The sequence below is a fragment of the Rattus norvegicus genome, chromosome 2 (assembly GCF_036323735.1).
Source record: "Rattus norvegicus strain BN/NHsdMcwi chromosome 2, GRCr8, whole genome shotgun sequence".
Lineage (NCBI taxonomy): Eukaryota > Metazoa > Chordata > Mammalia > Rodentia > Muridae > Rattus > Rattus norvegicus.
Window position 1 is genome coordinate 114,070,114 of NC_086020.1, and position 26,432 is coordinate 114,096,545.

Sequence of the window (26,432 nt, forward strand, 5' to 3'; positions counted from 1 at the left end):
ACATGCATCCTGCCAATAACTGTAAAAATAAAATCAATGCAACCTAAGAAACTGTAGAAACTTCACCGTGATTTTCCTTGTAATTTTTTTATAAATTATATTTTAATAAATGAATGTTTTCTTTTCCAAATAAACAATTTTAAGGAACAAAATGGATTCCGGTTCAACCAACTTCCGCAGGGCATCCTATTACTGAGCAAGGGCTGAGTGGTCAAAGGTCATCTAACAAGTACCAGGAGACAGACCAGCTGTGACTTGCCACCGCTTCCGTCCTGATACCTGATACATCCTTCCATATCCACAGGATTCATACTGATAGTTGAAGCTTTGCAGTCTTGCCTCAGAATTTCCCAAGACAGTTAGGGATGGAGTTCAGCAGTACAGTGCTTATGTGGTCATTTGAGACCTTGAGAGGAGAGAGAGAGAGAGAGAGAGAGAGAGAGAGAGAGAGAACAAAAATAAATCAAAGGCTCTCTTAAATCATTTGACTTCAGTGCACTTACCTCAAAAACTAATTAACAAAAATGCTGGCCAAGGCTGAAGAGATGGCTCAGTGGTTAAGAACACTTGCTGTTTTTCCAGAGGACCTGAGTTTAGTTCCCAGTATCTATGTTTGGTGGCTCACAACCTCCTATAACTCAATTTCAGGGCATCCAAGGGCTATGTGCACACACAGATGCACACACACACACACACACACACACACAGAGAGAGAGAGAGAGACAGAGACAGAGAGAGAGAGACAGACACAGACACAGAGAGAGACACAGAGAGAGAGACAGAGACAGAGAGAGACAGAGAGACAGAGACAGACAGACACAGAGACACAGAGAATCACAAATAACAAAAATAAGTCTTTTCTTTAAATTGCTGCTCACCCCAATGCCACAGTGACAAGTATAAGGATCATGGCTGCATTCAGAATTCATACCATTTTAATTCTGAAATGATCCCAAATCAGTCATCCATCCCACTCACTTTGCAGATGAGGCACTGTGCCCAAGGCCTCACGGTGGGCTGCCTGCAAAAGTGCAGCAGGAATCCAGGCTCCCTGGCTGCTGAGGCAATGCGTCTTCCTCTCTGTAGAGGGCAGGAGTCCACTGGGCAATGGATGGTCTGAGCCACCAGGACCCAAGCATCAGCAGGACCCGGGCCCCTGGCATTTTCTCTCTGCAACCCCACACTGCAAACGAGAAACCACCAGAATGGCTTTCAAATACGCACATTTTAATACGTGCTAATAAAGCAGAGATTGTGGGAATGAGATAGAAATCATACAGATCACAAAGCTTACAATAATGAAGGCAAAGGAGTTTTCAAATACGTTAGACCTATCTATGTGTTTCAAATGTCCCAAGATGCTCCTGACTACATGCGCTTCCCATGCCTACACGGGTACACTGTGACTGTTACGTGTCCTGAATTTTGATCTACGGCACGACTCGAGGCCATCTTAGCTGTGTCCCAAACTTCCTCATTTGCAGATAAACATTTATATCTGCTTATGGACCATGACAATGGCGTGTTGTGTGTACAGAGAGAGAAAGACAGACAGGCAGCCTTCACCGCTCTTTCTGACAGACTAATCACCACTCTAAGGGTTGTAACCACCCAGGTTCGAAGAGGCAGAATGAGTCTACGGGGCACCTTCTCCTCCTTAGACAATATTAACCATGTCTTCCTCCTCTAGGGAAAGGGGAGGAATCATACCCAGACCTTCTGGCTCTGGTGATTGCGGTCATTGTGACCATCATTGTGGCTCTGGGTGTGAAGAACTCCGTGGGCTTCAACAACGTCCTCAATGTGCTGAACCTGGCAGTGTGGGTGTTCATCATGATCGCAGGCCTCTTCTTCGTCAATGGCAAATACTGGGCTGAAGGCCAGTTCCTGCCCCACGGCTGGTCAGGGGTGAGTTTGTTCTCAGAGGGTGGGGTGCCCTGCATGCTGGAAATAGTTTAAGACACATTTTAAAGGGAGCATGTTCCTCTAATTGGCATGCTCTGAAGAAGGGTTTTGACTTTGAACTGTTTATTGGCCATTTCGCTGAGATCCCAGTCCACACAGGTAGCGGTGACAGCTCTGAAGTGGTCCTCTCTCTCGACCGCCTACCTCCACGCTAAGTACTGTGTGCACCGTCTCATCGCAATGATCTTGGGTGGGAAATCCTCACGAGTGGGATGAAAGGATGAAAACACTGGCACCCAGAGAGAGACAGTGACTCCCTGTTAAGCACAGCATGTGGCAGAATCAGAACCCAAAGCCAGGAGTACTGGTTCCAAAGACTGCGGAACAGCTCAGTTCTGCTAAGAGAAGCAGCCATGCACAGAAAGAGAGAAATCGGTAAAGAAAGCCAGAAGACTGCGTAGATAGGAAAGGGTTGCGTTTGTCTCAGGGGGAAATCATTTATAATCAGACTCCAATATCCAAAGCTGGGAAGAGAGTCCCACTGGGGCCTAAGAGCACTGGAGGAGTTTCAACAGAATGACAGCTCGAAGTCCTGAGAGGCACATAGTCTAGCTAGTGTAGTCAGGGTGAGGCAAGAGGACGAGGTGGACATAAAGGACACCTTAGACCTCCTCCCCAGTACCTCTAAGTCTCTCCTCACTTCTTCCTACAGTGGAACTGAAAAATATTTATTTCGTGCATTTATTGGTAAAAATCATAAGACTCTGTTTGACAGTGGAACATAAATGAGAAATTTTCCAGATGGAGGGATCATAGACGTTCCAGGTCCTGTCCCTTCATTTCACATGTGAGTGACTACCCAGAGGCCCAGAGAGGTGGGTCAGTCTGTTTTTTGGTAAAGTGCAGGACTCTACTCAATTTGCTTTTGTAGCTTTGCTTAGACTGGTTTTCCTCCAAGATGTCCAGGGATCAGAAATCACTCTTGGAGAACACTCAAAATAACTTCTGTTTATTCCAAGCCATGTCCTGCTACTCGGTGCAGAGAAATAAGCAAGTCATTTAAGCCAAAACTGAGTCTGCTGCTTTTCTGTAGAAATTCCACAGAACCACAAAGCGCATCTCTCCTCTCACAGAGGACAAAGACTCACTGTTGGATCCCGAGTCTACATTTTCTTATCATACAAATTGTACTTTTCCTATCACACAAGAGAAACAGCAGATTATAAGAGAGGAAAGGAGGAGGGCTCCTCAGACCCCAACTGCACTCACATGTAACTCTTGAAAGCGGCCTCACGTGTTTCTCAAGGCTGTGAGGGGTGACCGGCTGGAAGACTTACTGGAAGGCACTGGGCACCAGTTCACATCTGTGCCCTTAGCTCTTCTGTCAAGGAAAGAGACAAACTTGTACCAAATGCTCACAGAAAAGGACACCCTCTTGGCTGCTTCTGTGTAGTATTGTGAGAGTACTGACTACCGTTCTAGATGCCTGCCCCATCTTTGTTGCTCTGCCCTTATAACCAAACATTAAACAGGTGATGTTTTATCCCCACCATGCACTTGGACAGCACAAGGCTCAGTGCCACCGGTAACCTGACCCTACTTCACTTAGTTGGTCAGCGCAGGGTCTGAAGTCCCTGACCAGGGCCAGCAACTAATCTTACATATTTTCTTTAAGCTTCAGAAAGAATTAGAATATTGAAGGTTTTTTTTTGTGTGTGTATGGATATTTTGCCTGCGTGTATGTCTGTCTGTGCACCAGTGTATGTCTGTCTGTGCACCAAGTGCATGCAGTACCTGCAGAGGTCAGAAGAGAGAGCAAAGCCCCCGGGGTTGGATTTGCAGATGGTTGTTACCCACGATGTGGGGGCTGGGAATGAAGGCCCCATCCTATGGAAGGGCAGCTGCTGCTCTTAACTGCAGAGCCACTCTCCGGCCTCTGAAATGGAATATTGGACCTGAAAGAAACAGTTAAGAGATCTCAAGTTCTGTCTTCACTCAGGCTTTAGACATATGGTAGCTCAGCCCCACTGAGAGGACCAGAAGGAGTGAGGGGCTCTGTACGATCCCCCATTCCTAGCCGCGAAGAACCTGGATGCATCGTTTAACATTTTCTTTCCTCTGGTGCTCTGTTCTGCGGTCTTTGTTCTCTTTGGGGGGTGTCTTCTTCCTGCTTCAGGGATTCTATGCCTTTTCTAGTCAAGAGGCCACTGCTTCAAGGGGTCATCAGACCTACCTTTGGGGGCCTCAATTTATGCACCCTAGGTTCTCACTTGCTTCTACAGAAAGAAAAGGTCTAAATGTAGGCATAAAGAAGGGTGACTTTCCTACCATTTAGTGTTTTCTTTGTGACAAACTCTTTCTAATATGTATTTATTTATTCTTCACAAGCCCAATCATCTCCACTTCTGCACCAAGATAACTGACATTTAAATTACCCAGGATGACAGTCCTGGTAAGCACGAGAGTTGGAATTTCATTCCAGTGCTGAGCGACCGGAAGTCCAGCTGGTTCATACCCCATCTCCTGGTTCAACCCCCTGAGACCATCTAGCTTTGTTTAAATCTCTGGACGCTGAACTCACCTTGTCATTGGCCACCAAAAGAGCCTGGTTAGGAGCTTGGGTTTGTTTGTTTGTTTGTTTGTTTGTTTGTTTTTTGTTTTTTACTGCATATTCATTCTCCCTAGACGAAAAAAATGTATGCCCCTGTGCTGGGACAAAAAAAATTTTTTTTTATCTAAGTACAGTGGGCACGTGTGAGATGTTGACTCATCTCCCTGTTCCCTGCCTGGCCTTGGATTTCTGCTTCAAACATGTCTTTCCCTAGTGAAGCAACCTGGCCTCGCTCTGCCTCAGCCTTGCTTACAAATCATTTCTCTTGTCCAGCAAGGCCACCGTGAATCTAAGTCACATATTGTAAAATCCCAACCCCTTCTCGGGATTCCATCATCTGCCACAGTGGTAAAGGCATCTCCCACTCTTACCTGACAAAGGTCAACAGAGCTGTGTTTCCTTACTTGGCAGCTACATGAATGTCTGTGCTGCTCAGAGAAACCGAACCCTGCCGTTCAGTTCCAGATGTGTTGGGGTGCACTGTGCTTTAGGGACCAGGGGGTGAGGAAATGAGGTAGGATCCTGAGGACACCATTACAGTGAGTTAAGCACAACTCACCAGGGCCACGAAAGGGTTAATGGACAACCAGTCCTCTGGCAATGGGGCCCCCACAATTCTCTTCCAGCCACCTCCTTCCAAAGAAAATAGCTTAAGGACTGGTTTACTCACTTAAAGGTTCTGGGTCAAACGCTTCTTTGGTCTTGAGGAGCTCAAGAACAACAAACATTTCCCCCATATCAAGTGACTCTGGCCCTCGGTCGCTCCCCTGCTTCCATCCACAGTTTCTCAGCCCCTGGACACTGTTGGCTGTGCACGCCCTTCGTGTTATTTGTTCTTGATGCTATCTTATGGTTTTTCTTTAACCAAATAAGATACTTTACCAGCACAAATAGCTCCCAGGAAAATAGTCCATAGTAAGAATTTGTGAGGAATTCCGAAGGCCTCCAAAGGAAAGGTATTGTTTTTCATGGTCTCCTTGTCTGAATCCATTTGTTGGAACCTATTAACACATTCCACTGTCACTGTGGACAAGCTGCTAATAGAGCTGGGGCATGAGGCTGGTTGAAAATGCTGTTAACATTGTCGTTCTGTCTTGTCACCTTGGCAGTAAATTAGATAAAGGCGCCAAATTATTGTCTAGCGTCTTGAAGCTTCTCAAGACAATATGGGAAGCCCACCTCATCCTAATCCCTCACAAATATCACCAAAGCCCAGAGCAGCCATTAGGGACCCTGCACACTGAGTAGCAAGCCCTCACGACAATGTCTTTGACAACCACGTGAGATGTGATGCTTCTCTGCAGAGCTGTTGGCAGGGTGAGCCTGTTCTGAATTGTGTGTGTAAGCATCGCTCTGGCTTAGCACACACAGGTTTTTCCACACATTACAGGTATTCTGACCATCAATGCTGATGGCCTTCTGACATCTAGAGAGAGTGAGGGAGAATGCGGCTGTAGTGATCATGCCTTTGTTTGTACTTACCTTTGTTAGAGAGGCAGAGAGAGGAAGAGAGAGACAGAGATAGAGAGGAAAGAAATAATCTAATCAAGTAGTGGGGCACAATGGTGCTCACCCAGAATCCCAGCAGCCCAGAGACACAGGTAAGCGGCTCCTGACTTGGAGAGCATCCAAGATCATGAACGGAAACCTTTTCTCAAAATGAAGTGGAAAACTAACTCAACTAAAACAGAATGAACTTTCTGCTGATTTTGTTTATTTCATCCATCTTATTAGGCTGGAGTCAGTTTAACCTTGTGTGTTAGATCTCAAGTTTATAGACAGTAATGGTTGCCTCAACCACCCCCAGATGCCCTCAAATGCTCTGGGTTTGATTGATCTGGTCCTTCTTCAACTAACATAGCTTTCCAATTCTACATATGTAAGCTCAGACAAATCTTCATCCTCTTTACAAGTGTATTTCCCTTCTTCCCAGCTCGATCACAGTTTTCTAGCATTTAATCATTATCAATAACTGTCATCCATTCCTTCATTCATTTGGAGAACAGAAGCACTTGTGTTTTGTAAATAATATAGATGCCTATTAATATTTTTCAGTTTATTTCTACAGTCTATGTTACATTTGCGCCCCTGCAGTGTCCCCAGGACTTCAAGCCCATGAGGCCAATCTCGGAGTACTTTCTTCTCCTTGCCAAACTCAGTGTTTGGCACACGGTAGCACTTAACATAAAGTGTGTCATATTCCAAATGGAGGAGGAACTCCGAACTGTGCCCCTGGGCTTCATTTACCCTAGAACAATTCACAGAACTAATAATAGTACTTACAATAAAAGCTAATTCATATTGAGTTCATACCACATTCTGTGTTGTAATTTATCTCATTTAATCATTTAACCCTGTTAGTTATTACCCTCTCCATTTTAGTAATGAAGACCATGATCTCCAACAAATTAGAAACATATCTTAGGTCATCCAGCTAGTTTACAACACAATGAAGGTCTCTCAGTCTATAAAGACTACACTCCTAGGAGGCTTAGACACACCTGCATGCATGACTCTGGGATTCCCTTTGGAGCACACAATGCTTTCAAAGTGATGGAAGAAAATGATCCTCTATCCATTCTCCTGCTTTTCAGAGCAGACTCTCAGGCTCCCTGTAACTCCTCGTGTAGCATGGCTGCCACCCCCTCACCTTCTCAGAAGGATTTGCCTCAGTCTATCTCATGGTGCCAGGTCATTGTAAATTTATGAGAGGTGTGTGTGTGTGTGTGTGTGTGTGTGTGTGTGTGTGTGTATGTGTGTGTGTGTGTCTGTGTGTGTGTGCATGCATGTGCGCGTGCGTGTATATGTGAACGGAGGAGGAGGAAGAGGAGGAAAGGGGGAAAAGAAGAAGAAGAAGAAGAAGAAGAAGAAGAAGAGGAAGAAGAGGAAGAAGAGGAAGAAGAGGAAGAAGAGGAAGAAGAAGAAGAAATTTGTTTAAAAAGAAAACTAAGACCTACCTTAAAGCATGGCTTCAATATGATTAAGACAGCCTCGTGAGCCTGCAATCCCAGCATGTGTTCATCCTTGAAAATCAGCGCTGTTCCCCAGAGAAGTGAAAATAAACAAACGTCCACTATGGCGGACCTGCCTGCTTGTATGATGCAGTAAAATATGCTTCCTTTCTTCTTCTGGCAGCTGACAGCAACTTTCCATGTCCTGATACAAAGGCTTTGCTGGAGGAAGAATAGGTCTCTTCTCTCCCAGGGAGGGCCCATGCCCACTTGATCCACCGGAGCGAGCAGCTCTTCATTTCTCTGGGCTCTAGTTCCCTTTAAACATGGTGAAGCAAAGTGCATGACCTCCCACATTAGAGTGAAATTTCAAATGAAGAACCTAATTATGCAGAAATCATAAAGAAATTCTACTGAGATGAACTAATACATATTCTTAGATGGTGTCATAATGGCAGTACACTTCTTTGTTAGTACCTATATCTAAAAGCTCCCGTAATGTAGGCCAGCATAGACAATTTTTCCCTATCTCTGCCAAAGTCCCATGATGTGAAAATACCTGATTCTATTGATGACAAAAGTTATAGTACACCCATAATCAAAAGAAACCCCAGAATTTAATTAAAGACTAGTGAAAATTAAAATGTGATTCTTTTCTAGAAAAATCCATAAATTTCCCATAACACCATCAACCCTCAATCAGAAATCCTAGGTTAGGAGTCTAGAACATGGCCTAACCAGTTGGGGGTCCTCCATATAAAACGGCCCCTATTCACAGATGGGCGGAGGTTACTCTGGTCAGCTTGAGAAAGGTTATCAATTTTGAGACATTTTACTAGCTCTATCTAGTATTTTTGTCTGTGCATATGAAGAAGTCAATGGGGAAGGTGAAAGATGAACACGTTATTCCCTTACAAACCATGAGTGGGAAGGGAGGAAAGTGGTCCCCATGCTCTGTCCTCCTGGACCCCTGTCCCAGGTCAGAGTTTGTGTCTTCATCCAGAACACACCAGATTATCGCCCCCTACAAAGCATCTCAACTGTTTGAAGAGGCATATTTTCATTGTCACTTGACAGGGAGACTATCAAGGTTAGGAAAGAACACTTAAAAGAGAGTCAGTCACATGGTCCCCGATGGAAGGATTTCAATGACATTGTGACTGAAGGTCCAGCCACTCTTGGAGGTCACCTCAATCCTGCAGACAGACGTCAGCAAACGTTATTTGGTGATTGGCATCCGCCCACCTTTGTCCAGTTACCTACCTCATACCAGACTAGGTCATTCAAACCCCAAAAGGAACAGAAAGCCGGTCTCTACCCCATCTTCCTCTCAAAGGCACTAGAAATCTAAACCTTGCAGTGTAGAAGTTACAGCAGAGATGACATCTCTCTGAATTGGGCCAGAATAATACTTTGCTCAGAAGTATACGCATCCCACCCACAGAAGGCCAGCAGCTCACGTCCAATGTATTCATGGCGGTCGAAAGTACTTTTGCACATTTCCAAAAATTCCTTACAACGATTTACAACATGGTTGAGCATTGCTAGGTGAAAACTAAGGATAAAGCACAAAATACACAGGTAGCACAATGGAAGGGGGCAGTTCAGTGGTCAAAAACCTCACTAGCATGCATGAGGCCCTGTGTTCTATGACCCCAAAAAAACACACTGATTATTTTTCCAAAAAAAAAAATGTTGGCTAGTCCAATTTTTATTTGGCCATAAAATTCTCATGTGTATATAATAGGTGAGGAAACTTCCCAGAGTTATACAGTAGAGTGAAACAGAGCGTGGGTGCTGATCCCTAGCTCTTCCCCATGCCCTGAGCTACTCAAGAGTGTCTGCCGAGCATCGGGCAACTGTGGGCACCACGTTTAAGCCATGGTTTGTCCCTCATCTTCTGAGCCTAACAGATGACATCATCTTTACAGGTGCTGCAGGGAGCAGCCACGTGCTTCTATGCTTTCATTGGCTTTGACATCATTGCCACCACTGGCGAGGAAGCCAAGAACCCCAACACATCCATCCCGTATGCCATCACTGCATCCCTGGTCATCTGCCTGACAGCGTATGTGTCTGTAAGTACCAACTGCCAGTAGGACCTTCTTCATGGCTCTTTATGTTCTATCGTAAAACATGGCTCTGGGGCTAAGGAGATCACCGTGCAAGCACAAAAATATGAGGTCAATCCTGACAGCACACAGGAAAAACCAAAGCCAGGCATGGTTGTATGTGCTTGTAATCCCAGCTCTGGGGAGGCAGACAGACAGATCCCTGGGGCTCAGTGGACAGTCAGCTTCCCTTCTTAGCAAGTTCCACACCAGTGAGCAGTGAGATACCCTATCTCAGAGAGAGGGAGGGGAGAGGGAGGGGGGAAGATAGACAGCACCTGAGGAATACGTAATCATCCTAGACACAATGCTGTACACACACCTGCACACACAGGCATACACACCCACACAACAGCAACAAATGTGGTTGTACAAGTTTGACTCTTCCTGTCTCAGTACATAGACTTCTCAGTCCTCGTTGGTTGGTGCTTGCATGGGTTTTTCTCTTTGTCCCCCTGTAGTTCTACCTATTGGAGACAAGTAAAAAAAAAACACCTCAGGATCTCAAAATGGAGGGGAAGAAAAAACCCAAAGCCCTCTCCTCAGCCTGTGCCTCTCAAGTCTCTTCCCTGTGCCTAGGGATAGTGTGCAAGGGTTGGGCTCTTGTCCAAGGGGCTCGGGTCATAGGCTGGCAGTAACGGGTGGTGTGCAAGCAGAAGCATTGTGACCTCTGTGCAGAGATTTCAATGCTCTTCTGTCTTCTGGGAGCTTCCCGGCAGTGAAGAGGCAAGGCTCCCACAGACCGGGGTGAGAACACACTGTCCTTGGGAAACACTTTTGCCCTGAAATCTGGAAGAAGTGCAGTTTTTTTCAGCTCAGCCTTCTGACACCAGCTCAAACTCACCCTTGGGGTTTCCCTCAGAATGAAGCCTCTAGCCTGGTCTCCTCCGGACCCACAAGTACACCCCCCACACATACTTCTAATGTTTCACTTCTCAGTCCCCATGGCAGAATTTCTATTATAGAAGTTATTTGCCTCACCCGACATCTTCTTAGTTCCTATGGCCATCTGACCAGTCACCAGGATACAAACACCCCAAGTCCTGAAGCCTATCTATTTGGGTCACTAGAACCGGGGGAAATACAGCATTCATAGGTTGGCTTTAAAGTATAGTTTGCTGGGCATCACCCCCAGAGATTCTGCATACTAATCTGAAGAAATATATATGTCTAATAAGTCAAAAGTCATTACGATTAGAAGGAGTCAGGATGTGGGTTGAGCCTGTCAACCTGCCAATCCCTCATTACCTGACCCCTGCAAAAAAAAATCATATTTAAGCCGGATAACAAGGAAAGATGCAAAACAGAGCTGTCTATTGATAGCAATTCAGTTGCCCACCCAGACATTTTATCAATGGGCCAATTATTATGCCCCTCTATGCACACACAGTTCAGTGGCTTTGTATTATTCAGACCCTGATTGTCCCTGCATAGTGGGAGAGGAGTCAGGGCAGGAGCGATAGATCTCCTCTGCCCTGCCGTCTCGCTCCACATTCTTACCATCCCACCCCTCCCTCTTCCCGACTTCCCAGAGAAGAGGGCCTTGACATCACGCACACACAATGACTCCTACCGTCATGGTTCCTTCCTTAAATGGCCCTTCAGAGATTACAGGGCACTTTTCTTGCGTCTACCAATCTGGCAGCTTAGCCCCTACGGACCTGTGTGGCCAGAGACTCTGAGGGTTGCCTTGAGAATCAACCACACTCTTCCAACCACTCTACTGCATCCTCAAAGGCAAGTAGCCCATCCCTGAGGACCACTGTCTTTTGGACTACACCAGCTTCAGCCATGCCTTGGGGACCAGTTGGTCTTGTCCTGGTCAGTAAACAGCTATTCTGCTAGCAAGCTGCTGGGTTGTCGTGGCATAATCGTCCCTGGTGGTCTGTGGGTTTCCAACTTGGGCCGCACCTTGGGTCCTGACAACCAGGAAAAGGAGTGGTCTACATGGGACCTACCCTCCCCATTTCTGGCTCACAATTCCCTTTTTTCATGTCAGGGTTGTTCTTTATATTCCAAGGAGAGGCACATGTGACTGCTGGATCCATTGTTTAGGGCCAATGCTAAAGAAACCATTTTATAACAGACCTTTGACATAGAATGGAAAGCAGGACCCCTAGTCGAGTCCCCAGACAAGTGTATCCTGATTAAGTAGAGACACGGTGGCTTTACAGAGTACGATTGGCTCCCTTCTGATGCCACAGTTCATTGTTGGCATTCATGACCCCCAGCACTAAGCCAGGCAGAAGAAATGCAAATGTCAGTCCTTAATGTGGTTCTGTCAGCTCATTGTCTGTGGAGGTCTAAAATACATTCAGAGTTTGGAGCTCTCAGGATGGGAATGCTCAGCTGGGAGTGCACAGGTAAGAATTGGGAGGATCCCAAAGGAATAAAAGAAGGGAAGATCTTGTCCTTGGGCTGGTGACATAGCCCAGTAGATAAAGGTGCTGACTGCCACACACATAACCTGAGACAATCCACATGAAAGAAGAGAACTGAGCTACCCTAAGATGTCCTTCAGCCTCCACTCATGCACCATTGCATGCAAGCATGTGTATACGCACACGCGTGCACACAGGCACATGCACACACATTCAAAACACAAATAGATAGATAGATAGATAGATAGATAGATAGATAGATAGATAGATAGATGATGGATGTAGATAGATAGATAGATAGATAGATAGATAGATAGATAGATAGATAGATAGATAGATAGATAGATGATGGATGTAGATAGATAGATAGATAGATAGATAGATAGATAGATAGATAGATAGATAGATAGATAGATAGATGATGGATGTAGATAGATAGATAGATAGATAGATAGATAGATAGATAGATAGATAGATAGATAGATAGATAGATAGATAGATAGATAGATAGATGATGGATGTAGATAGATAGATAGATAGATAGATAGATAGATAGATAGATAGATAGATAGATAGACAGACAGACAGACAGACAGACAGATAAGACATAAAACATGGAAATCATATGGATTAAAATAAAGCCACATGGCCAGTTAATGACAGATTCAAACTACCATAAAAGCCTGTCTCCAGGCCAGGGTCCCCTGTCCACACTGACAGTCTTGTCTGCCTCCAGCCTGTCTCTTCTCTTTTCACAGGTGAGCATGATCTTAACTCTGATGGTGCCCTATTATGCCATTGACACGGAGTCCCCGCTCATGGAGATGTTTGTGGCCCATGGCTTCTATGCTGCCAAGTTTGTAGTGGCCATTGGGTCAGTGGCAGGACTGACCGTCAGCTTGCTGGGTTCCCTCTTCCCCATGCCCAGGGTCATTTATGCCATGGCCGGTGATGGGCTGCTTTTCAGGTAAGGGGTCCTCAGGAAATGTATTCTACTCTGCTGCTCCTATCTAGGAGGGCCGTCGACTGCTGATAGCCATCTTGGTGACTGCCTTCCCTAAAGACTCAGAACCTTGCCAAAGTCTAGATTTAAAAAGCTCACACTGAAACAGACTCTCACTTGACCCTAAGTCCCTCAGTCCAGAACCAACTGACATGTGTCCTTCTCCCTCCTCTTATGGGGGTATTTCCCTTGTGTGGACTATTGGTCCACAATACTACATGGAAAGTAAGGGTACTTTCAGAAGAAAGAGCCCATCCCAGGGAAATCTTAGGCCTGACTCTGATCTGGCTTCTCTCGGCATAGCTACCTAGAAGCTGAAAACATTTAACAATCAGAGAGGAGATAAGATCCTCTGATGAGAAGATGGTTGTTGTAATGAAAACTGCTGTCTGAGGAACAGTTGTAAACACTGGTAGCTGGGTGCTCTGTTTGCTGTGGCCCCTTTGTTTCCTGCAGTCACTCTGTCTTGCAGATGATTCTACCAGAAATTAACATGTCTGGCTCTGAAACTCAGACTTCTAATTGTCTGAGTATTTGGCCAGCATGTCTCTATACACCACACAAGTATCTGGCTTCTGAAGGCCATAAGGTGTCAGATCCCCTGGAACTGGAGTTAAAGATGGTTGTGAGCTGCCTTTTGGGTGCCGGGAATTGAACCCAGTTCCTCTAGAACAGCCCATGCTCTTAACCACTGAGCTATCCCTCCAGCCCTGATGCTCAGACGTTTGATAGTAGCAACACTTTTGAAGTGCCAGCCTTTGGGTAGCCATGAATTGGTCCATTTTGCACAGACAAAACAGGACATGCCCCTATTCTTGATTCCCAGTGTTTACCATGGGAGGCCAAGTAGCTCCCAGCAATGTCAAGAGAGCAGGTTCCAAGCTTTATTTCTGCCACTAGCTGACACTTCCTGCTCCATTTCCTCTACTCACCCCAGAGGAGCTGCGTTTGTGGTGATCAAGAAAGGGACTGAGATGATATTGGTGATGGGGTGACAAATTTACACAGCCATAAGGTTTTTCCTGCCATTAAAAAACAAACAAAAAACCCTAAGAGGAAAGATGTTGTGGGCCTAGCGCACAGTGCTATGAGATTCATAAGAGAAATGAGGGGGAATGGAGGGGGCGGGGCCAGAAGAAGAGAGAGGCGGGCAGGAGAGGAATGGAGGGGGCGGGGCCGGAAGAAGAGGGAGGAGGGCAGGAGAACTTCCTTAGGGCTCACCAATCAGCTGCCGGAGGACCCATATTTCAGCCACCTTGGCTGACCTCATCTTCAGGTGGACTTGAACCTGTGTCTATGAGCTTCTTATTTTACCAACTCCACCTCTGTACCTTTGCTTGCAAGGCCTTGTCCCTCAGGTTTGGAAAGTCGGGTGTCTTTTAAAGTATCACCTTCAAAGATTCTGTTGCCGTAGGCCTTGTGAGAATACTCATTCCCAACAAGCATCAGAAATACTTCAGATTGAAGATCTTCCCCGCTTTGGCGGGCTTCCGTGTAGGTTCCTGACATACCTCCTAGATTCGATCATCCCTTCTTGTCACATACTGAATAGGACCTTCAGCTTCAAAAGAAAAATGTCTTCAAACCATGAAATTAAATTGAAATCTTTTTTAAATTATTTTATTTATTTACATCCCAACCAAAGAGCATACACAGGCTGGTCTGAGGCCCCCAAAACATATGTAGCAAAGTTCTGCCTTCTCTGGCCTCAGTGGGAGGATGCACCTAATCCTGTAAAGTGAATTCTTTAATGATATCCCCTGATCCAAACTTTGAGAATGGTGTAGCGGGCAGAGGTAAAAACAGGAATTAATCAGAAGGGCGGGGCCAGGAGGAGCTAACCTCAGCAAGCTGTTGACGTTGCAGTTCTAACATACTGGTATGTTAGAATCAGTCACCACAGGTGCTATGACCCTTAACCCTGTGCCTGCACCTTCCCTCAGGTTCCTGGCTCATGTGAGCTCCTACACAGAGACGCCAGTGGTAGCTTGCATCGTATCAGGATTCCTGGCGGCTCTCCTCTCCCTGCTGGTGAGCCTGAGGGACCTGATAGAGATGATGTCCATCGGCACGCTCCTCGCCTACACCCTGGTCTCTGTCTGTGTCCTGCTTCTTCGTTATCAGCCTGAGAGCGACATCGATGGTTTTGTCAAGTTCCTGTCTGAGGAGCACACCAAGAAGAAGGAAGGCATCCTGGCTGACTGTGAGAAGGAAACTTGTTCTCCCGTGAGTGAAGGGGAGGAATTTTCCAGCCCAGCCACCAACACCTGTGGGGCCAAGAACCTGCCGTCCTTGGGAGACAATGAGATGCTCATAGGGAAATCGGATAAGTCCGCCTACAACGTCAACCACCCCAACTATGGCACCGTGGACATGACCACCGGCATAGAAGCCGATGAATCAGAAAACATCTATCTCATCAAGTTGAAGAAGCTGATCGGACCCCGTTACTACACGATGAGAATCCGGCTAGGGCTTCCAGGCAAAATGGACCGGCCCACGGCAGCGACCGGGCACACAGTGACCATCTGCGTGCTCCTGCTGTTCATCCTCATGTTCATCTTCTGCTCCTTCGTCATCTTTGGCTCCGAGTACATCTCAGGCCAGAGCTGGTGGGCCATCCTTCTGGTTGTTCTGATGCTGCTGCTCATCACCGTGCTGGTGTTCGTCATCCTGCAGCAGCCAGAGAACCCCAAGAAGCTGCCGTACATGGCCCCCTGCCTCCCCTTTGTGCCTGCCTTTGCCATGCTGGTGAATATCTATCTCATGCTAAAGCTCTCCACCATCACATGGATCCGGTTTGCGGTCTGGTGCTTTGTGGGTAAGCGATGTCCTCTGGAGCCTTGGGCGTTCCTCTTTTAAGGTCTTGAGCAGGCTTATCCCAACATTATGCCCTAACTGGATAAGACGCCTCCATCGGGCTGGTTCTACAGACCCACGCTTTCTTCATTGGTCAATAAAGCCAGTGACCCCTGTTCCGCCTGATACGCTCTTGGAAGAACGATGCCTATCAATCCATTACTTCATTAATATCCAGTCACTGATATTGCGTGTCAGCGTGTGAGAATAATTAGTGCCAGAAAAGGTTTGCTCAAAATGAATACCCATTTCTTAAAGGCATAACATTAGTAGAGGGAGATATAGTAGGATGTGGGGGATGGTTGGCTAGACTTCTATCTTAGAAACTAAAAATTCTGGTAAATTATAAAAGGGTTCACTGATCTTAATATGACCAAATTAAACTTAAAGGTCAATTACGGTCTAATTTTTTAAGTAAACAAAGTGTGAGCCAAGTGTGGATTGGGGCATTATTTTTCCAACACAGCTTTTATCACGGCACCATTTTACATCTGTCAGTTCACACTGGCTTTTGTCCCCCAAGGTCCTTATGTTGCCCTGTCAAATGCCAACAGAAGGTGTCCATCATGCGCCCATGCTTGCCGACCTCTGTCTGCCATTAATGAGGGGCCTGACTCTGTTAGAGCCTCTGCCATCTTCTGATGCAAATGCATGCTATTCTCAAAACTCACTTTCACTGTCTTCAAGAGCCCCAGGCCTTCCCAAGAAATCTAATGGGACTTGTGGTCTGTTTGTACTATACTTTTTTCTGTATTGATTCAGTCTGACCGTTGATGAGGTGGCTGGGGGTGGATCAGTGATAACTTGAGAGGGGTATCTAAGCACATTTTAAAGTTCGTTTTTTCACCGCGCCTGTCCTTGGTAGCCCTGAGGGTTCCCCAAATATTTAGTGAAGGAGCTTTGCAGAGCAGGAGAGTTATACACTAAGCATTCCCTGACTAACAAAGCAAGAGAAATAGCCATGGATCAGCTGGTCAGGTTAAAGTAAGCATTCACATTGGTTAGCAGCCTGTCCACTACTTGAGACCAGTGTGTGCCTAGAGCAAAGCACCTGTGGAACGTGCTCAAGAAATACCTCTTAAATGATAATGACGTACTTCTCAGAGGAGAGAAAAATGAGAGTTGCCAGAAAAGCACTTGGAAAAAATAGAATGTGGGTGGGGCCTGAAGGGAAGATGTGGGTGGGGCCTGAAGGAAAGAAGTGGGTAGGGCCTAAAGGGAAGAAGGGGATGGGACTTGAAGGGAAAATGTGGGTGGAACCTAAGGAAAGATGTGGGTGGGACCTAAAGGAAAGAAGTGGGTGGGACCTTAAGAAGTGGGTTGGGCCTGAAGGGAAGATGTGGGTAGGATCTGAAGGGAAGATATGGTTGGGGCCTAAGGGAAGATGTGAGTGGGACCTGAAGGAACGATTTAATGAGATGGAAGTAGGAAAAACAGCAACCAAAAGAAACGGCAAGTTTTTCCAAGAGTCTAACTCTCCAGGCTACATTGTGTCTTCTCGGAGCATTTTATCCCAACTTTTCCCTCTCTATTTAGTCCTCTATTAAGTTTCAGTCGGTGTTCTCGAGAGGACTCCCCACTGGCTCATTGATATTTTCTCCGTCTGTTTGCTTTATTAACACGTTCTCATCTCTCTTCACACGTGTCTGCACTGTAGCTAGCCAATGGGAGGGCTGCTCTAGGCAGAAGTGACTGAAGTAGGTAGAAAGATTTTAGTTGTGTGACTGTCAAGTGAATGAAAACAGATCTCAACCCATGTTCACAGGCTCACTGAACAGGCAAAGCTGGAGGGGCCTCTGCATCCAGAACAGGGTGGCCCACAGCCAGGTGCCCACCCCATAGTTTTAGAGACTATTTACATGAGCTTTGTAGAACATTTAATAAGTCTACTCTTCCCCTCCCCCCCCAAAAAAAAACCTTCCTGTGATTTCACAAATGCTTATGCCTAGGAAGACACTAGAGGTCAGTGGTTCTCAGTCTGTGAGTCACAACCCTTTTGGGGTCACATACCAAATATCCTGCTTATCAGATATTAACATCACAATTCATAATCCTGGCAAAATTTCAGTTATGAAGTCACAATGAAATAATTTTATGGTTGGAGGTCGCCACAACGTGAGGAACTCTATTAAAGGGTCACTGCGTTAGGGAGGCGGAGAACACTGCTATAGATTTTTTTTTTATTTAAAAAGTGAAACAGTAAAGAAAAGATCATTGATACATATACACAAACCCTTTGTCTCCTAGGAGTAATTAAAAATACAGCGCTATTTACAAGTTATTGTGAGGGCCTTGCCTCACTGTTTAAATCTCATGGCAATCTCTACTGTACAGATAAAGAAACAGTAGCTTCTGCTTAAGGGCCCACAGCCAAACTCTGCAGACCTAAGGCTAGCACTCTGGGGATGGGGCAAAACAAGTTCAGAGTCCCTTATCAGGGCCAGGACAGGGCTTGGTAAAGTGTTTGCCTGGTAAGAACAAAAATCTGGATTTGACCCCTAGCACCACAAACAAACCATGAGCTTCTTAAATTAGAGTCCCCTACCATGGCCACTATGGTAATTACACCACCTGTCACCACTTCTGTCCCACTCATTTTACGTAAGATTAAACTAACACTCCAAAAGGTCAGATAACCGAAGTTAGTGGCAGAGCAGGTTCTTGAATCCAGAATACCCATGCTTTAGTTCTAGGGTTCAAATCACCTCACCACGTACCTCTGAACAAATATTCTTATTTGATCTGAATATTTGATGTGGCTAAAACCTGACATTGGCCCTGAATTCCTGGTCATACCCTATGTGCAGGGTCCTGGGCCTGGGTTAAGAGTCTGCTGCTACTGCTGTCTTGAATTCCAAGTAATTTCTGAACAGGAAATTACCAGGCAAGCATTTTCCTTTTTGCACAGAGTCTCACAGACTTATAACGGAGGATTCTATATCACATCCCTGGTTCCCATGGCACCAAATGGCCCCTTTGGCACCGAGCAGGGCCAGGTTCAAATAGAAGCCCTTGTTCTAACCTTGACTTATAAATTTAGAAAATTTGTATAACTTTGCAACGCTTTGGTTTATTCAGCCATGAGAAAACGATGGAGAAAGTACTAAGAAACATTTATCTCCAGAGCTCTGAGTCACTCATTGTCCACCGACCTGGGCAGGCTGGCTCACACAGCAGCACACAATGGGAACCATCCCCAGCTCCAGCCGCCTTGCTTGTTATCAAGCAGAGGAAAACACCCCGAGCGTCGTCAAGCATGGAGTAGGATTTTAGAGCTCAGCTAGGAAATTTTTAATGTGCAGCCAGGTTTTCAAAAATCTACAGTCTTCTGAATCAATACTTCCCGAAATGTCACCTCAAACCAGTGGTCCTAATATCAAAGGTGGGCTAGCTGGGATGCAACATAAGACTTAACCATCTAGATGATTCTAATTCACGCTCAAATTTGAGAGCTGTTATGGAGAGAAGACAAACAGGGAAGGTAATCTAGTTACCAAGTCTGTTTTGCAAAAACAAGATTTTTCCTATATAAGTATAGCTTTCCTGTAGCCCCAAATTGAATTATAAAAATACTTAATGATCTTACACAATTACAATAAATATCCCTCCTCTGGATTGATGAGGCTCCCAGACCCGGGCTGTTTCTTCATGCACACTGCAACTTTCCTGGGAAGAACAGTAGAGATATTTTTAAATGAAGCTTCTTATGAAATCAATTGCTTCTTGACAAAATTTCCCTGGTTAACAGCTGAGTCATAAGGGGATGACGGTGTGTGCTCTGTTATCTAGCCTTCTCGAAGTGAATCTTAATCAGAGGATTTGTAACAGTGTTTTGTGAGCTTTGACCTTCAAAAGAACATAACTCACTGAGCCCTGACAAGATTTCCCGGCACTCCCTTTCCATTAGACAAGAGAAATGATACAAACAGTAAGTGTGTATTAATCCCAACAAAGTGAGCCCGAAGCCGAGCTCAGCTTCTTTCTTTCCTCTGAGGGGATGCAGGCTGGTAGAGCATCTCCAGGGGTCAAACACCATCTCGGGAACTGTGACATACTAGGGTGGGAGCATGACAAAGTGGAATGCTCCTGGGTCTCTTTCAGGCCTATCCCCCGTCCCCTAGGCTCCTAGAAAGAATTCATTATCAGGTAGCCTAGCTCACAGTACCTTTCCCATGAGAACAGCCATGTCTTTATTTATAATTTATTCAATCCTTCTGAGGAAGATGGTCTTGTCTTTACAATTAGAAGATAGGACTAGGGATTTGGACAGTGTGCTTTATGCCAGGATATAAATGTTCTTTTCTTCCTCCTGTTTGTTTGTTTGTTCATTGAGGCAATGTCTTTTATATCCAAGAGTGGCCTCAAATTCTCTATGTAGCACCAGAATAACCTTGAACTCCAGACCCGCCTCTCCCCACCTCCTTAGATCTAGGATTACAAGCGTGCTGTCCCACAGTTGTTGGGTCATGCATTATTAGTGAGCAAACGTGGGGTTTTGTGGGATTTTGTGCTCGGTAGGCAAGCAAGCATTCTCCCAAGTGAACCTAGTCCGGGTCCCCAGGTGGGAGGAAGGGTGCTGGGCTGCCCGAATTCTTGATAGTATGTCCATAATCAATCAGGCTGACACATTTTCTGGTGGGAGAGGAGAAAACAATGAGCTATTCAATGTCAGTCATGCTCAGGAGAGTGAAGAACAAGTCATGTAGGCCTCACAGGAAAGCCACAGGGATGGGGGATGCTTAAAAGGAGATCCTATGCAGAGAAAGCTGGCCTAAGGTACTCCGTCTACAGAGAGGGCAGAACTCTGGACACAGGCAAGCATAGAAAGAAGGGCCAAGGGAATCAAGGGGCTCTGCCTCCAGACCCAGGCAAAAGAATGTCAGGAGAGTGAACAGTGGAAGAGGTGGAGGCCCTGGAGCCAGTACGTGGGTACGCATGGAACTAACTCCAAGCCTTTGGCTTCTGTTCTCCAACACTGCTGGTGAGATCCACCCACACTGTGACTCGTATTGTCATATTGTGGTTGCTGACTAGCCTTCCACGCCACAATGCGGGCTCCACTCTGGTCACTTGTTAGGTTGTTTCCATTTGCTCCGGATAAATCGGGCTGCGGTGAATATTCTTTTACAGGTCTTCTTCAGTGGACAGCGGACACATTTCTCTTGAGTCTCTGTGCGCTGTGAGACTACTAATTCATAACATTGGGTTTCTCACTCAGTCATCAGCCGTCACACGGCTCAGATGAAGACAGGGTCCCCTGACTTACAGAGGAGACACTGACTTCACATTAGACCAACCGCAGGGCCAGAGATAGAGCCCCTCCCATCCAGCCTGCTCCTCCTGGTCTCACCACATTAAACAAACCTCACTGTTATTGCAATCTATAGGGCTCATGGCGGTATGTAAAAAAATAATCGGGAAGGATAGGAGCTGGTGGGGATTGGGTGGGTGGGGCGTACACCTTCTCTTCGCGGACAAATCTCCTGCTCCTGCACCGCAAAGGTCTGTTTTGGAAATCTGATCCCGGAGCAGTCAAAATAAAAAGCCCTTTGGGCATAACGGAGTGCCTCTGCTATCTGCTGCGGGCAGGGCTTCCTGCTGGAAAGCGCACCCCAGGAAGAGGTTGCTCCACCCAGCCTGGGGTCAGGTGACCCACCTTCTTTCAGCCCAAGTACAGAGCTACAGCGGACCAGGCGCTCCCTTGGGACTCGAGAGATCAGAGACCCAAAGTTGGAGCTGAGTTCGTGCCTGCGGAGTTGACAGTCTGCTCTTACTGTTTATCTCCCACCCCCACCTTCCACCCCCCCCCCGGTCTCTTTTCAGGCTTGAGTTTCCTTGCAGCTTTGCCTCCGTAGGATGTAGGGTGCCTCCCCAGTATCCCACCCAGGCCTTTCACTTGAAGCTTTGGAGTCATGTGATTAGTTTGCCCAGGGTGGAGCCACATAAACTGCTAAGTGTTTAGTTAGCTGGTGCATGGGCACCCTAGCATCTGAAGGCAAGTTCAACAGAGTCCCTTCCCTGGAGATTCCGAAGTGGGGCGGGGACAGCCCCTCATCTTCTAGCAGGAACAGTGAGCTCCAGGGCTGTTCCAATGCCTCATTTGCTGTGTAGTTAACTTCTCTGGACTGGCATCTGATACAATGAATATTTGCGAAGAGCTTTAAGATCACAAAGTATTTATTGCATAAGGAAAGTCCATTCATTTGCGATGGGGGGAGGGGGGGGATGAGTCTTCATCTTGTCTAGCCTGACCTCCCCCAGGTACCTTCTCCACCAGGCAACTTCATCTGGAAAACAAGCCAAAGCTTCCCTTTAAATATTTTCCTCCGCTGATGCTGTCAGAGGGCACGCGGCCATTACCTTGCTAAGAACTAGTGTGTACCTCGCACCTATTTTTGAACTGCCAATAGGCTCCCGTGCTTTCTACTGACCACTGTCTGTCCTAGCCACATCGGACACCCCACCAACACCTACCTGAGACATCTCCAGCTTAGCAGCAGAGCCTCCAGGACCCTGTTACCACACAAGCACTTTCTCCCCTCTGAGGTCAATCGCACCTGCCATTAGGTAATTGATGATAGATATAACACACACAATAGGAAATCAGTAATTTAAAGCACATAAGAAGCAGCAGAATCAAATAGTCAAGTAAAGTAAAATATCACATTCATTAACTAGCAACCTTATTCCATATACATGCATATAAAACTTTAAATCTGGGTTCTGCATATGAGAAAAAACACATTACCTTCTAGGCTGGCTCTTATTCAACGAATATAATAATTTCCAGTTGTATTCCGTTTCTTACAAATGTCATGGTTTCATATATTTACTCTCATAAAAAAAAGTGGGCCACATCTTCTTTATCTGTTCGTTCCTGGGTGGACTTCTCTAGATGGTCCATGCCCTGGCTACTGCGATTGGTACTGCTCTAAACACAGACTCTCTTGTGTCTCTGTGGTGTATTTACTTGGAACCCTTGGGCTAAGTACTCACACTGGTGTAGCTGGGTCGTGTGGTAATTGTATGTTCCGTTTCTGAGGAACCTGCAGGCTGACCTCCACACTGGCTGCACACACTGACATTTCTACTAACAATGACCAGGGACTTCCCTTCCCCCACCAGTATCTGTCATCATCTATTTCTTTGCCTGTTTGTTTTATTTTCTGTGCATTGGCGTTTTACTTGCATGTTTGTGTATTTGAGTTGCCAGATCCCCTGGAACTGGAGTTAAAGACAGCTCTGAGCCGCCATGTAGGTGCTGGGATTTGGACCTAGGTCGTCTGGAAAAGCAGTGCCCTTAACTGCTGAGCCATCTCTCCAGCCCTCCCCCAACACACACAACGTCTCCCCTTCCCCTATCCCACTGTCATTTATTTTCTTACTGATGGTCATTCTGACTGGGATAAAATGAAAACCTCAAGGCAGTGTGCTTCCAAGCTGGCTAAGGATATTGGACACTTTTTCAAGTCTTTCTTAGCTACTTCTGTTTCTTCTTTTGAAAACTGTCTAGTCAATTCATTGGTACATTTACTGACTGAATTATTTGGCGGTTTGGGTGTTTCCTTCTGTACATCTATATGTATCTGATACTAATCCCGTCTGATGTAGAGTCAGCAAAGATCTCCATTTTGTACAGCCATTTTGATTTTAAGCTTGGTTCTACTTCTAGCGTATGCTAATAGCCAATCCAACCTTCAAAGGGAAAAGTTTTCCGATCTATGAATTTTTACTAAAGAATATGATACAAGCCTGGTGACAGTCCCAAGTAAAACTGTCCCCAAACCACTCACAACAAAGCTGTCATCAGAGTAAGAGGGTGATCTCATATGGCGGGGAAGGTGTGTTGTGTGAGTAGTAATGTGAGGAATGTTGAACACTGTTGCATGTCAGTTAATATGTTAAAATAGTACTATCCTACAATGAATATTGAAATATTTACAAACTGCCTAGGGCAGGGGGAATTTGTTTCAGTGTAATCTAGGAGGGAGGCAGGGGAGTGGGCTCAGGAGCTGGATGAATAATATGGTGGTATTCTTTGCATTTCTGTATATTCTTGAAATACTTCAGAACAGAAGGCTCGAAATCTCTGGGCAGGTGACTCAGTGGTAGAGCACATGCCTAATATGTTCAAAATTCTAAATCGACCCCCTAGTACCACAATAAAAAAAGTGATGTTCGAGAACGCAAAACTGCTTCCCACAGATGTCAACCTCATCTGTGTTCTCCAGAATCTCTCCTGGAAAATGGAAGCTGTAGGAGAAGTCAAAACCTACAGAACCCAGGCAAGGAGATATCTGGAAGTGTTGCTGTGTGTCTGCGTGTGTGCATGCGCATTTCTGTGTGTGTCTGTGCGTCTGAGTATGTGTGCCTATCTGTGTCTATGTCTGTATGTCTCTGTCTCTGTCTGTGTGTGTACACGTGAGGCATATATGTAAAGAACAACAGTTGACTGCCACGTCTTCCTTGATTATTTTTTACCTTAACTTTTATTATTTATTTGTTTGTTTGATACAGACTCTCTCTTTGAACCTAGAGCTCACCAGTTTAGCTAACCAGACTGGCCAGCAAACCCCAGAGATCACTTGTCTCCATCTCTCTAACTCTGGGGTTCTAGGCATGTGCCACTGGACTGGCTTCTTACATGGACTCAAGAGATCCAAATTAGGTCTTCCTGTTTGTGCACCAAATACTTAACCAATTCACCCATCTCTCCGGTCCCTACTGCCTTATTTTCTTCTATATCCCAGTTCCCTGCCCATGAGACACAGTCCATCCTTCTCTGTCTCTGTCCGACTGTCTATGTGTGTGTCTCTCTGTCTCTCTGTCCCCCGTCTCTCTGTCCCCCTCACTCCTCTCTCTCTCTCTCTCTCTCTCTCTCTCTCTCTCTCTCTCTCTCGTAAGCACGTGCACACACACTCACACACACACACTCACACCAGTACACACATAGCATTTTAAGTTCCTGGAGAGACAAGTACTCTAACCTGACTGTAACCAGAAGACCTGGTGTGCAGTGCTTTGGGAAGGGTAGTTTAGGTGACTCGGGATTCAGAATTCCTGAGGTGGCAGACACTACCTTGTGCATCTTTCTCTACGCAGCTGAGAAGAGAGGCCGAAACACAAAGCCCTGCTTGCACACAGCAGGCCTTCAGCCTCGCTGTTTACTCCTCCACACAAAGCCCTTGTTTATGTGACAGATGGCAGTCCTCCCTCACCCTCTGCACTTGTTCCCTCTGGTGCTTTGTCCTCTCCACTTTTTCGCTTCTCCCACCTTCTCTCTCTACTTCACACCAGTCTTCCCAAATTGACTCAAGGGCCAGGAAAAGAAAAAAAAATGCAGACAGAATGTAAGATGCTAGATGGTTCTGTGCACCCAGGCCGCCTGAATCACTGCCCATCACAACACACATATTTGAAATGTATATTGGCAAGGAATAGCGAGCCTTTGTAACTGTCAGGGATGCCACAGCAAACACGAAAAGACCCATTAGCGTATCTGTGGCTGGTATGTATTATACATGTTCCTTCCAGGCCTGGCATTCCCAAAGAACACATAGACCTAACTCTTACTGAATATTTACTACAGTAAGTGTATCGTCAGCCAGCTTCGGGAGGGAAGTGTGAAGGACTGGGTGTGTAAAAGACCTTACCCAGCGAGAAGGCTGACTCCGCCCCCTGCAGAACCAAGCACGGCTCCTAATGTCCGCAGCCTCTGCTTTTCCAGTAAAATGAAGTCATTGGTTAGGTTCTTCACCTGTAGTGTCATCTCTGGCTCTATTATCTGTGATGTTAGAGCAATTACATCATGACCTGTAACAGGAGTCTACCTAACACTCACGTACCCTGCTCTGGGAGAAAGTGTGCCAGAACAAATGTCACCCAGTCACATTGATCCGCGGAGGGGCAGAGATGTGGAAGCAAGGGAAACAGAAAAATGTTCAGTTCCATAGGAGAAAGAATCACCTATAAACTGGGTCGGGGGCAAGGGGAGAGGATTAATGAAGCAGGGGTAAGGGGCAAGGCTGGCCCCCAGCCTGGATGTTCAGGAGAAATGAGGAACAATGAGAAACTGAGAGCTGTGCTGCTGGTCCCACCTAGCCACGTGCAATCCTCGGTTCCCAGGCAGGCTTCAAGCCCGCATTCTCTAAGCACGCACACCCTGGCCTTTTAGTGTGAATGGGGGTCTGGTTCCACACAGAGTAATAACGGTCCTGGATAGCCTCCTCCACTCCGCCCCCAGACAATAAAGGCTCCCCCACCCCCACCCAAAAAGATCAGGCTATTTGAGCCCAAATATCTACATCTGCAAACGATTAACTCCAAGCTTTACCACCAATTAGGACCATAAATCTCTGCTTACTTTGGCTCCTGCAAAGTTGATTTCACTGACTGGTGGGGGGCTGGAAGGGATGGGAGAAAGTCACTTGAGACAAGGGGGGAGAAATCCAAGCTTAAAGAGACGGGCTTCAGATTCAAGATGGAGCACAAGTTCTCAAGGGCCAGAGTGGGAAAGCTGGCTGGTTTTGCCTTCTGAGCAAACAGCTGAGCAGGTGGCCAGGGTCAGCGGAGACAAAGGAGCTGCTGCTGCTGCTGACAAGGGATGCGGGA

The 26,432-nt window shown here is 46.1% G+C and overlaps 1 protein-coding gene and 1 long non-coding RNA gene across 2 annotated transcripts in view; one reads left to right on the forward strand and one right to left on the reverse strand.

Annotated features, from left to right (window-relative positions):
• Positions 1–26,432, forward strand: part of Slc7a14 (solute carrier family 7, member 14) — a 106,030-nt gene that overhangs the window by 76,333 nt on the left and 3,265 nt on the right. Inside the window, exons 4-7 of the mRNA NM_001134615.1 lie at positions 1,691–1,908; positions 9,399–9,545; positions 12,718–12,933; positions 14,906–15,783. Of these exons, the coding sequence (NP_001128087.1) occupies positions 12,896–12,933; positions 14,906–15,783 (916 nt within the window). The 5' untranslated portion in view covers positions 1,691–1,908; positions 9,399–9,545; positions 12,718–12,895. The remainder of the gene's footprint in view (positions 1–1,690; positions 1,909–9,398; positions 9,546–12,717; positions 12,934–14,905; positions 15,784–26,432) is intronic.
• On the reverse strand, positions 72–3,585 carry LOC134485894 (uncharacterized). Its single transcript, XR_010064209.1, has 3 exons — positions 3,175–3,585; positions 979–1,944; positions 72–406 (listed from the first exon to the last, which is right to left on the reverse strand). It is a non-coding gene; the product is annotated as an uncharacterized LOC134485894 (long non-coding RNA).